The sequence below is a fragment of the Electrona antarctica genome (genome assembly GCF_951216825.1).
Source record: "Electrona antarctica genome assembly, chromosome: 8".
Taxonomy (NCBI): Eukaryota; Metazoa; Chordata; class Actinopteri; order Myctophiformes; family Myctophidae; genus Electrona; species Electrona antarctica.
Window position 1 is genome coordinate 55318167 of NC_136789.1, and position 13888 is coordinate 55332054.

Sequence of the window (13888 nt, forward strand, 5' to 3'; positions counted from 1 at the left end):
TTGTCATGTCAAGGACCCCCAAATGAACACTTATTTGCCCGCGGACCCCCATTTCAAAAGATATGCCAAGGACCCCCAGAAGAGATGATGTTTATGGTTCTAGCAGTGATTTTCAACCATTTTCATTTCAAGGACCCCCAGTTTGACATGCGTTAGGCTACGGTCAGACCTCAATTTAATGGGATTTCTATTTCTGGGACCCCAATTTATATTGTAAAATCAAAGTTAAAAGTAACTCCATTTGTACACTCTCTGAGTTACAGACCCATAAGGGTCCATTTGGCTCCTAACTATCATTTAGCTGGGGACCCCCTGGAACTCCCTCAGGGACCCCTGGGGGTCCCCGGACCCCACTTTGGGAACCACTGCCATAAGGGATGCAGTATGCTGCCCGTGCATCAATGTGAGCGGTCCTCCTTGCACGTAAATAAATAAACATGGCGTCCATTCTGGATGTGTCCCTGAGGTGCATGGCAGCTGGATAAGCAGAGCAGCGCTACAGCTCCAGCCTGGTAAGCGGAGCGTTCATCTGGAAAGCTGCGAGTGTGTAAACACACACTAATCTGCCTGCTATCAACACCGCCATGACGGCTGCAAGGATGACACGGTATAGCTCTGACGCACACTGACTGACTCAAGCCATGCGTGCGTGTGCACGTGCACGCATGCCCATGCACGCACACGCAAAACAAATAAAATAACCACAGACATATGCACGGCACGCATGCACATTTGATTTGATCTTTATTCATCTTGACTTGAACAGACTGAGATAAAAACATAGCAGTACAGTACCAAAATCTCTGTACTCCACAGTCCACAAATCATCAGCATAATCAACACAACCATTTCCAGAAGGAGAGAGTATACATTCTCCGGCCCCGGCGATCAGACTGCCGGGGAAGGTGGGGGGGGGGGGGGGGATTATGACACTCCACTGCCACTCCGTGTCGCGGCAGTGTTGGTCCATTCGGCGGCCGCCGGTCCAGATGCTGCAACTGCCGATAACAGCCGCGGGCGGCAGTGTACTGTGCATTGGCGGTATAAGACACATGCGTGGCTGGTTAAAACTCACCCGTGTCTTCCCTGTGAGGTTAGGGTTTGGGGTATAGGGGGTCGGACTAATGGGAAAACACTGCCGTAAAATGCGCTCTCTCTCTCTCTCTCTCTCTCTCTCACCATTTTTTGCTCAAGAAGGTGCAGAGAGATGCAAAAGCTTATTGTCTGTCTGTCTGCACACAGACATACATGCGCACACACACACACACACACACACACACACACACACACACACACACACACACACACACACACACACACACACACACACACACACACACGTGTTTTACATGCCTACGTGCGTGTTTGTGTGTCTGTCCAGTACCACATGCACGCACGCACGCACGCAGAGACACAGATGATGATGATAATATTACAGCAGATGTGGCGTGTGTTCAGTGGGTGTGATGGCTGCCATCCATCCTGGCTGGCTCTCTCTCTCTCTCTCTCTCTCTCTCTCTCTCTCTCTCTCTCTCTCTCTCTCTCCGAGCAGCTCAATTAGGCCTCATTACCTCACACACTGGCCTTCTGGGTAACTGTGATGAAACAGATGGTCATTGTTTTGGACCCCGATCACAAGCAGTAAATAGCGTTTAGCCAGCAATATGTGGAACACATTCATATAGTAACCAAAATGAGCTTTCTTCGACGGGTGGCTGGCATCTCCCTTAGTGATATAGGGTGAGAAGTTCAGTCACACGAGAGAGACTCGGAGTAGAGTCGCTGCTTCTTCGCCTGGAAAGGAGCCAGCTTTGCGGCCCGCGCACCCCAGCTCGCTCTGGAATGCCCTCCCCTTGGCTCTTAGGCAAGCGGAGACAGTGCCCTCTTTAAAACAGCTTTTAAAAACACACCTATGTAAAGTGCTTTTCCTAATTCAGTTTTTTATTTTTTCCTTGATATTTTTTGTTATTTTATGCTTTGTTATTTCTGATGTTGTTGATGTTGTCTAATGATTGTTGTTTTTAACCTGTCTGTAGAGCACTTTGTAACTATATGTTTGGAAAGGTGCGATATAAATAAAATTCATTCATTCATAGGTGGTTCGGGCATCTGGTTAGGATGCCTCTCGGGCGTCTCCCTAGGGAGGTCCTTGAGGCACGTCCCACTGGGAGGAGACCCCGGGGCAGACCAAGGCGCAGTTGGAGGAAACACATCGACTCACTGGCCTTGGAACGTCTCGGGATCCCCCAGGAGGAAGTCACTAATGTTGCTCTGGAGAGTCTGGAACACTCTGGTGGAGCTGGTGCCCCCGCGACCCGACTACGGATAAGCGGTTGAAGATGGACATTCATATAGTGATGTTTCTGCAGCAATCAGTGTTGGAAAAAGTACTCAATTGTTTTGTACTTATAAGTAAAAGTATCAATACTGCAATGTAGAACAACTCCGTTACAAGTAAAAGTTCGGAATTCAAAATGTACTTGAGTAAAAGTACTAAAATATTGGCATCAAATGTCACGGTCTGTCTCTCCACAGACCGTGTCTCCATGCTGGCCACACCCACATTCAATTCCACCACACTGCAGACCTGTACACCTGTCTTCCACTACCTCATCAGCCCAACAGTTCCCTTCTCATTACACACGTGTGCTAACTTCCCCTATCAAGCTACCACCTATATAGCCTCGGAAACCCAGACGTTTTTTTTTCCCAGGGAGAAAAAAAAAGTCTGGGTTTGAGTCCATTTCAATTCGGCATAGAGTAGTGCAAACATCTCTCACTCTCTGCTGATTTCTGATCGTCTGCACCTTTGTTAAATTGACGCACACATGCACACATGTACACACACACACACTTTTATGGCATAGTTGGGAGCTGCCTATGCCATAAAAAGCATAGGTGAGTTCCAGGCTACCACCTATACAACTGGACTCATTCTGCCTCATTCTTTGCTGGATAGAAGATAACCATTGTTACTTGTGTGTATTCCTGATCTCAGTTCCTCAGTTTTCCTAGTGATTTCCTATAGTGCTCCTAGACTATTTGGTGTTTGACCTCCTGCCTGTTTTTGGACTTTGCTATTTCTGCCCCCCTGCCCCTGCCCCTTTTGGAATGCATGGTTTTGAGACCTCTGCCTGCCTGACTTTGACGTAAGCCTTTTCCCTTGTATTGGTCATTATTAAACTTGTTGACTTTACTCTGCCTGTGTTGCCTGCGCTTGAGTTCCATTTTGACACACACCGTGACAGTATCTTCTAGCCCGAATGAACCCAGCAGAACAACCGCTTTTTCAGAGTAAAGTGGCAGAGTTTGATCCGGTGGTGGCTCGCCTCATGTCCTCAAAACTTAAACAAGAGATTTCGACACAGCAGCAGTGGTTCAGTGAAAGGCAATGGGTGAGTAATTTTGTTCCACACCTGGACATTGTCCGTGCTAAAGCTCAAGGACTTTCTTCTACAGATTTGACACGGTTACTGCTGCTTCCCAGCCAGCTCAGCAGTCACGTGGGCTTGGTTTTGTGGCCCTTCAACCTGCCTGTCCCAAGTCCTCTAGTCTAGCCCACTACTTTCTCATCCTGTTTCTGTGTCCCATGAGCCCGCCCGCACTGAAACTGACCAGCTTAACACCCAGCCAATGAGCCTGCTGGCCTATTTCAGTAGCAGGGTTGAAATCCCAGTTTATCCAGCGCCAATTGGCCTGCTAGTATAGCCCCCAATTGACTACCAACCAGCCTCCATCTCAAGGTCCCGCCTGCCTCAATCCTGTGATAATGTCTGAGAGGATTGGAGACACTCGCTGCGCTCGTGTCTCACCATGCCTCTCAGCCATTATAAAATACACGATAACCTCACACCTCTTCGCCCAGGACGAAGATTGATCAAAAAGACGCAGGTTATTGATATCAAAACCGATCGCATCGCTCCACAGCCTGGGAGCGCCTGTTGCGCAACACTCGAGGTTGCGCAACAGTGGGACGTCATCGAAAATGTTCCCCCCCCTGTTTAGCCGACGAGACCGAAAATCTAAGTCTAATCTAGTCTAATTCTAAGCTAAGATCATGTGTTAGACTAGCCTGGCTAATAAGCCAGACCGAATCAGCCGTTGGCAAAAACAAATTGCCTGCCGGCGGATTACGGTCTGGAGAGGCTCAATTGTACGCCCATTTCCTACACCAGAGAACTGGTGTGGCCAATGCAATATGGGCGGGCTTTGGTACAGTGACGTTCAATGCTTGAGACCTTTGACTGACAGTAGCTCTGACCAATTGCGTCAAAGAGAAAATGTTTGAACCCGCCCCCCGGGAAACAAGATCCATACACAGCATCTCCAGACTCAAATACCACACGACAGTGTGATTTGAGTCTGTCTTATTAGCCAGGCTAGTGTTAGACGGCCCACTGTGGTCCCGTCGATAGTCGCGGTAGATTTAATCATACCTCCCGTTGTTGTCGATAGTCTCTAGAGTGTTTTGGCTACATCTAGCTGCTACAGCTTCATCCGGGATAACATCCGGTCCGTCTGTAAAAGTCCTCCGCTACTATACATCGCCGGGTGCTATATGATTTAATGGATTTAATAACCCCGGGCGTTCGGGGTGTTAATAGAAAATAATTGGCAGGGCACCTGCCAGCAGAGAGTGTTGGGTGGGAGGAGTATAGGACAGATCTACAAGCTCACAATGCATCACACTATGACAGGTTGTGAGCTTGTAGATTGGCTATTTTCAAGTAGCCGAGGATTCCAGTGGTTAAACTTAAGTCTTTTATGCTATATTAACTAATTTGGGGGGGGGGGGTATTGGCAGGACCCAGTCTCTGGAATGCCTTGCCGCTCCATATTCACTCATTCATTTTCACTCGCTTTCAATGTTTAATGTTTCATTTAATTCATAGCCTACCTTTGATGTACTGCTTATTGATATGTTGTTTTGAGACATTGCTTTGTTGTTTTATTGCTTTTCCTTCCTTTTGCATAGTGTGTTCTTAACTTCTTTTTCTCTTTTTTGCCTCTTTGTATGTTATGCTCTGTGATGTGAAGCACTTTGGTTCGACCTTGGTCGTAAAAAATGTGCTATATAACTAAGGCTTGATTTGATTTGGTTTGATTTGATTATTGCCTTCATATAGTGCAGCCGATGTTGCGCTTGCTCATGGAGACACTAAATCATCGTATAATCACCACCCACCACGCCGCGGCCTTCTCACCAACATGCCCCTCACGCCTATATGGATGCGGCAAGGATAATATAATTAACGCGCATATGGATAATAGAAACTATTCACCTCATGTCTCCATGTGCTGTATGTACGGACAGCTGCAATACCGCTGGGTGACCTAAAGTGGCACTGTTGGGCAGCGTGGCCTGTGTGTCGCTACAGTTGGGTGCCACCGATATTGTCCCTTATCATTTGACCCATTTAGGCCTGACCTCAAAACTTTTAAAAATCCTTCTAAATCCTCCAGTTTTCTGAAATAAATATTTTCACGATTAAAAAAAAATAGCAGACCTACAAGCTCGTAGCACGCCACTCGGCGGCGCGCTATGAGCTTGTAGATCTGCTATTTTTCAATAGCTAAATTATAACATGATGTTTAAAACACCAAAAGGGGTTCCCGCCCAAAATGGGTTAACTGTCCTTTTGCGCAGATCACGCAAACCTCAGCAAAAAGAAAAGGACAATATCGATGGCCTCCAACTGTATGTGCCTATGGAATGCACTGTATATCTGTTTAGCCAGCGGTCCATGTTTGGAACCACTGACTTCAACCTTAAGGCTATATTCAGTTGGCATCGCCGTGTGCCACATTGTGAGCTTGTAGATCGGCTATAATGAATGCCTGCCCCCCCAGAGAAGCTAGTGTTCATGTGGTTAATAGATTGAGGGGTTTGGTGGTGTTGGATATTTCACCTGGTCAGGTGGGTTTGCAAAGCAAAGCGAGGAGAGCTGCTTATGTCAACAATACTTTACTGCCAGATGTTATAGAAAATGTCTGACCTTTACCGACATCACCCCCGCCGGACAACCGTCCGACTGGACTCCTCACACACATGGTGACATTTATTTACTATTATTCATTTCAATTTTATGTCTCAGCGTGTGTCCCGGGGACCATGCAGCTGCACTACATTAGACCAGGGGTGGGCAACTTTGACGATGGAGAGGGCCACTGTTTCCACACTCACTCCAGAGGGCCACTGTTTCCACACTCACTCCAGAGGGGCCACATTGCTCTCGTAGCAAAAATAAGCTCAAAACGCGTCGCACTGCGACGCGTTTTGAGTGGTGCAGGCTGCTCAACAACACCGACGGCTGGCTCCCAGCGGTACTGGAGCTGTTCGACAGACAGACAGACAGACAGACAGACAGACACGTGGCCAGTCATTGGAGTTAGGTTAAGCACCGCTCAAAACGTGAATCAGCCACCGTGAGGCCGATTTTGAAAAATGTAGGGTGGAATGCCTTCCTCGGCGCTAGTGGGAATGTGAGTGCAAAGTTTCGCGGCAATCGCACGCGGTGTCTTGCAAACTATGGAAGGCAATCCGATTGCCTTATTGCAATCAGGATGGAAAGTGCACAACCGGACAGATCCATCATTCACGACTATCGTGATGCTGTGTACTGATTTGTGTGATGTTTGGACAAAATCTCTGAGACTTATAGCCAAACATTGGCCTGCTGGTGGCGCTATAACAGGCCGATGTGAAAGACGTGGGCAACTGCATGGTTCTGCTCTTATCTGGCTTCCAGGGAGTGGACCGGTGCAATGGTGCCGGAGATTAGCTGTTAACGCACGCACGCACGCACGCACGCACGCACGCACGCACGCACGCACACAAACACACACCCGGACAGACAAACACACACCCGGACAGACAGGGGCATAGACTATAACTAATCAATTAGTTGCACTCTCCACTCCTCCCTGAAGGCTGGTTCATACACCGCTCATGTACAATGAAGTAGTGTTCAGTCTCCTGTGTGTGTGTGTGTGTGTGTGTGTGTGTGTGTGTGTGTGTGTGTGTGTGTGTGTGTGTGTGTGTGTGTGTGTGTGTGTGTGTGTGTGTGTGTGTGTGTGTGTGTGTGTGTGTGTGTGTGTGTGTGCTCAGCTGTGCTCAGCTGCGTGTCCTGTTGCGTGACTTTTCCACACACCTTACAACATGTGACTTGTCATATAGCTGCTGTAAATGGTCTCGGTCGGGTGGAAACCTCATAATATGTCATACGAACTGCTTACTTTTCAGGATTCAAATTAAAAAAACGTATAGCGACTGCTACACTTTCGATGCTTTTGTGTGATGCTGTAGAAGTAGACGATCAAGTGTAGGTCATTAATTCACTTGAAGGGACACTTCACCTTTTTTGCAAAAAATATACGTTAGACGTTTAGAAGATTTATATTTCGATATTTTAGATTTTCGCAGGACACTGGCCTCACTTACTTCCTGGACTACATGTTGTCTCAGTAAAGCGTTATTCATAGTCTAATATTTTCGGTGGTGAGGTGACCACCGAACTACAACATGACGTCACTGAGCCGCGGTGATGAGCAAACCACCGCTCTCCCCAGCCCTTCTCTCTGTTTTTACTCACCACCGCTCCACGTTATTACAGCTCCGGTGGTCACCTCACCACCGGAGCGGTGGTCATCTCACCACCGAAAATCCAGCCAATGAATACCGGTAGGCCTTAAAACAGCCCTCCCCTATCCACAATGAGGAGCAGTGCACCAAAGCATTATGGGAATTGTAGTCCAGGAAGGAAGTGAGCCCATGCAGTGTCGACACTGAGGAAATCTAAAATATCTAAAACCACATATTACACATAAAGACCCCAGGAATGTGTTCTAAGTCTTCTAAACGTCATTAACATATTATTTTATGAAGTGTCCCTTTAAAAGGATCCCATAAGACTTATAAGCCTTAAAACATTATTGCCCTCAACAACTATAATAAAAATTTCAAAACAACTTAACTATATCTTAGAAATAGTTTCGCTCAATAGGAAAAACTCCTATCGCATGAATGTTGATGATGTCATTTTCCCATGTGTGGTCCAGCCATATGGATTGTGCTAATAAAATGTATTTAAAAAAAATGTAACCGCTTGGCCGCCAGGATTAATTAATTAATTCCTTGTCATTCACGCCAGGATTTTCGCCCGTTTTACCCTTATTGACGTGAGTCAAAACGTGGCCTCCTGTTAGTCCGACCATTAACACTATCCAAAACCCTAACCTCAAACCTCACAGGAAGCCACGGGTGACTTGTAACCCGCAGCAGATGAGAAAGGATTACCTCAATGATTACAGCGTTGGCTATCCGAGGAATAAACCTTGTTTTGACCAGAAATGCCATCTGGGACAAGGAATTGGAGATAAAGGCGATTGAAAGAAACCAATAGAGTGGTTGCGGGTGCGCACAAAATTCAAGATGGCGCGCTCCATTGCTGTTGACAACATCACCTATAGCAACACAGTGCTAATGGAAGTAGCATCACGACTCGATCGATCATACTACAAAAGACCAAAAGATCAATCTACGGGAATGGCGGGGAGCGTATACCGTACATCTACAAAGTGTGTTAAAATATTGCTTTGACACTCATATTAACCTTAGGAAGTATTAAGTTGTTATTTATTAGCACATACATTCCATAAATTCCATAGGGCTAGGACACACATGGACATATGACATCATCAACTTGCGACGGGAGGTATAGAGCACCGAAGTCTGACGTCAATAACGGTAGAGGGCGCAAATCCACAGGTTCATGTACTTTTTATTTGCATTGTAATCCCCATTAGGGGGACGTTAGATCGCCTCAAATAAGAACTGTGTTTGAAAAATAAACATGTCATCCAGGCCGTTTCACTCATATGGATATGAAGAATCAACTGACTGAGAGAAAACACCATTGTTACTGCTACTGAATTAGTTACATTTTCGCTATAGAAACCGACTGTATCATATATCATGAGTGACTGACTGTCGCAAACGAAACAGAGACACCTCCCTGACAATAACGCAGAGACAGCTTGTTTATTTTTGGACCACAATGCTTACATGAAATGATTTTAAGATGACCCCATGTTATTCTCCATAGAGAAATTACTTCCGTGAACCAGGCATGCAGAACCAGGGGATGAGCGAGTGACGTCAGGACTTCGGCACTCTATATTGGTATACAGTATACAAGTCTTATTAGCCAGGGATCCTTTATAAAAATTCACAGGTGGTTAGCATCAACATTGGTTACTTGACGATAGCCGATCTACAAACTCACTCCAAAAAGAGAGAGAGAGAGAGGAAACAAAGGAATGCTACAAAGAATATTTACAACTTTAAAAAATAAAGAGGATTCTTCTCTCTCTCTCTGACTCTCTCTCTCTCTCTGACTCTCTCTCTCTCTCTCTCTCTCTCTCTCTCTCTCTGCCCCATGCACCGGAGCTCTGTGTCTCCTTTCCGTCTCCATCCTGGTTCACATTAATAACACAACCTGTACAACCTGTACAGTCTGTCGGCCAGCTGGGTGTTAACCACTGCACGCCCTAGCCCACTGAGTCGGGAGTCATCGCAGAACAATTACGGGATGGATGCGACTAAAAATATCTATTTTATTTTCTTCTGTTTCCTACATTTTGGGAAAAAAAATGGGTTTATTCTCTCTCTCTCTCTCTCTCTCTCTCTCTCTCTCTCTCTCTCTATCTCGCTATAACCTTTCATCAATTTCCACTTTTTAAAGTATTTGATAGGCCTAAAATAAAATCTAATAATGCTTTAAGAAGTAGTGAAAATAGCAGATGTACAGGCTCACTGAACTAAATTGTAGATCAGCCTTTTTTGACAAACTAGTTTTTATTATGTTGTTTTTGTGGCTTTCGCCTTTATTTAATATTTTTGAGTGGTGTAAACCACTCCTACAACTGGCTTTTGTGTGCATAAAAAAATGACCATGGTTGCTATGTTCAAAATAATTTCTGACGTAATTAAATCACACCCGGGTGAACTGGATGACCGTAGCAACCGTGGTCATTTTCTCTGCGCAAAAAAAGCCAGTTGTGAAATCACATCCGGGTGTGATACATACATTTATCAAAAATGATAGCTGTTTTTACTTAACATATTTTGTGTGATTTCATTACGTCAGACATTACGTCAGACCACAGCTGATCATGCTATATAAAACCTTACACCACTCAGTTCACACGGGTGTGATTTTTTTATAGAGGGACAGACAGTAGGCTGACAGGAAATGGGGCAGAGAGGTGGGGGGGGGGTGACAAACTAGTTTTGACAAAGAGTACAATGCCTTTGTACTCTTACTCAAGTACATTTTGAATTCCGGACTTTTACTTGTAACGGAGTACTAAATGTTAAATGGTGCATTTATATAGCACCGTTATCCAAGGGACTTTGCAAAGTATGGTGGAGGAAACCATGCAAGGCACCAAACCTGCGCAACAGGAGAAATTAGGGGTTCAGAGTCTTGCTCAAGGACACTTCGACACTAACCCTGAGGGAGCCCAGCTGCCCAGGATCGAACTGGGAACCTCACGGTTCCCATCCAGCTGTTCTAGCGGCCACTCTACCCGGCCCTGAGCCACAGGATTAGTACTTTTACTTAAAGTCTTTGTAGGACTCAGAGCCTGTATAATAAAACTCTGGCCAATAAATGAGTCTTGATCCTCCTGAGCCCCTGGACAAAAATGACATCATTTTCAATGTCATTTAGGCCTACTTCATGTCATTCTTGGCCAATCTACCCTTTGCGTGCGTGCGTGCGTGCGTGCGTGCGTGCGTGCTTGCACGTGTGTGTGTGTGCGTGCGTGTGAGTGACAAAGTATCACTTTGTCCTCAATTAAGGTGCAGCTGATGTACACAATGTGAAGTCAAACGTAAAAGTCAGGAACATTATCATATTATAATATGATATCTTCTGAAAAATGGCAGGAATGTGGCCCTTTTCTCTGCACACCTTTTCTTTGGACTTTTCTCTCTCTCTCTCTCTCTCTCTCCCACACATACACGCACGCACACGCACACGCACGCACGCACGCACGCACACACACACACACACACACACACACACACACACACACACACACACACACACACACACACACACACACACACACACACACACACACACACACACACACAGAGAGAGAGAGAGAGAGAGCAAGAAAAGACAAGAGAGCCAAAGCGGTTCGCTCCTCCCCCTAGCGGAAGTGGCCACTAGCAGCAGCATACAGCAGACAGCAGAGCCCTGCCAACAAGCAGCTCAACATTCTACCACATCATTATTCATGCTGTGTAAGATCTGAGCCAGAGGAGCAGTGAAAGTTCCTCTCTCTGTCTGTCTGTCTGTGTCTGCCAGTCCAGCAGCCAGCCAGACCCCCCCGGGGGGAAAAAACAACAAGGACTATAACATCCCCCAGCCCAGCGGGGTCCCCTCAACTCAAATCACTCCACGGACGGACGGTCCTCCTCCGGCGCCGGGGGTAGTGTTCGTGCGTCCACGGCCGTGGAAGGAGCCAGTCAGCCGGCCACAGCCAGCCAGCCAGCCGAGGAGGGACGGACGGTTGGTTGGGTTGAGTATTCTAGGAGTAGGAGATGCGGCGGAAACAGAAGAGGCTGCTGCAGGTCGCGGGGCTGCTCGCCTTGGCTCTCCTCTTCCTCCCCAACGTGGGTCTGTGGTCTCTGTACAGGGACAGGGTGTTTGACGTGTCGCCGGAGGTCGTGGAAGAGCCGGCCGGCGGAGGTGGAGGAGGAGGAGGAGGAGGCGGCAACAACGTTCCTCAGATCCAGGTAGAACTATACTTCATTCATAGCAGAGAGAGAGAGACAGTGATTTGTTGCGCCCGAAGTCTCTAAAACATGATTACCGGTACATTATATATCTGCTCTGCTGCTGTGTCGTGCTCGCCTCAGCCCCCCCAAAAAATCACTGTTGATTCATTCAACTCAGAGTCTCACTCTCTCTCTCTGTGTGTGTGTGTGTGTGTGTGTGTGTGTGTGTGTGTGTGTGCGAATGTAAAAAAAAAGGCTTGGTTACATTGCACTGCATTCTCTAGTAGTCTCTAGATCAGACCCGTAACATTATTAACGTGTTAATAAATCATATAATCATATCCTAGTCTTGATCCAGGGTTAGCTAACCTAATCCACCCATAGCTATCATGGGTGTATTCTATCGAGTCTGACTGACTTTCACTTTCGTAGGCTATCTATGAAAATGTCAAACATCGATCAAATATCTAGCCTATAGATATAGTCTTGAATTGATCCGATAGAACAAGAAGACTAACTATATCGATGCATTTGATCGAGCCTGACTTTTACTTTCGTATAGATACGAAAGTTTAAGTCACACACTCGATCAAAGAATACACATGTATGCATAATGGTCTTCTTGATCCAATAAGGCTGGCAACGAGTTATACTAATATGATTGTGTCGTAACGCTGCTGTTTAGTTCATTTGTCTCCTGCTGTTTTTCCAAAACACATGATCATCATCAGTGGCGACCTATATGTTGTCCGTTTAATGTCACAAGAAGTAACGTGTATTATTTACTGCTGGCGCCTGGCTGTGTCTGCAGACTGACTCTGCACACACGCGTCGATGTTGTTTATTATAGCCGAGGTTATGCTTTTAGTCTTAAAGGGGGTTATATAATATTAGCAGATAAAACGGCAGAAGGAAGCCACGTAGCAGAGCCGTCATAGTGCTGGGGAACTTGTAATGGGAACAGAGTCCAGGAAGTTGTCAAAATATGCACGACTGCACCCCCCCCCCCCCCCACACACACACACACACACGCACACACACAAGGTTGTTATGAAGTCAAATATCCCCCGAAAACAGAATATGTATTGTATCGTATATACAGGTACACAGTGGTTGTGTGTTGTCACTTTACTGGTTGTACCAATGGAGACATAATGAGTGAATGACAGCTAATGGTTGCTCGGAGGAAGGCATCAGATATGCATGTGTGTGTGTGTTGTAGACATGGAGGCAACAGATTGCTGTCCAATGCATGCAACGCTGCCTTCCACTAGGAATGGCGCGTGCGTGTGTGAGATGGCGCGTGCGTGTGTGTGTGTGTGTGAGAGAGAGAGAGAGAGAGCGCGCGAGAGAGATAGAGAGAGAGAGAATGCATGTACGTGCATGTGTATCTGTGATGTGTGTATTATGTATACATGCCTACGTGTGTAATTATACATATAGGGTCGGGAGCCTGCTGTGTGGGATGTGTTTAATAATATAGTAGCATGTGTGTAAGGCGCTGTGTACTGTGTACTTATCACCCCCCCCCCCTCCCCCACACACACACGGATACAAAGCGATATTAGGCTGCATATCCTATTCAGACATTGCGTTGCAGTGTCTGTCTGTCTGTCTGTCTGTCTGTCTGTCTGTCTGTCTGCATATGTTTACTTGTGTGTTTAATTACTATATTGTTGTGAGTCATGCGTTTTGAATAGCCTAACTAACTATTCTCAATAAAAGAGACTTTGTGCTCACTGCTCAACCCCTTTAAAACCGGGAAAGCATCTGTGTCATTTAACATTTTAGCTTTATGTAACGTTTTTCCAGAAAGTTATTCAGTAGTGAAACGGACGCTTGGAAAAATGTATTGGTTGATCGAATACTTTATTAACAGGCTTTGGGCCAAGCCCTATAGGGCCTATATAGGCTTGTTTCCATTGTGGTCTTCTGTATAATATCTGAATCAGTCAGAATCGGTTAAATCATTCTGAATTATTTAACATACATCTTCTCTTCTGGGGGTCCCTGGCACAAAGACAGATGGAGTTACGCGGCCGGATACATAGGCCTATCAATTTGGTGGTCCTTGACATGAAAACGTTTGAGAACCAC

The 13888-nt window shown here is 46.1% G+C and overlaps 1 protein-coding gene across 1 annotated transcript in view; it reads left to right on the plus strand.

Moving 5' to 3' along the window:
- Window positions 1–11228: 11228 nt before the first annotated feature.
- LOC306928856 (polypeptide N-acetylgalactosaminyltransferase 10-like) overlaps window positions 11229–13888 on the plus strand; it is a gene marked incomplete at its 3' end in the record, with an annotated part of 52504 nt that continues 49844 nt past the window's right edge. Inside the window, exon 1 of the mRNA XM_079509130.1 lies at window positions 11229–11809. Coding sequence (XP_079365256.1) covers window positions 11615–11809 — 195 coding nt within the window. The 5' untranslated portion in view covers window positions 11229–11614. The remainder of the gene's footprint in view (window positions 11810–13888) is intronic.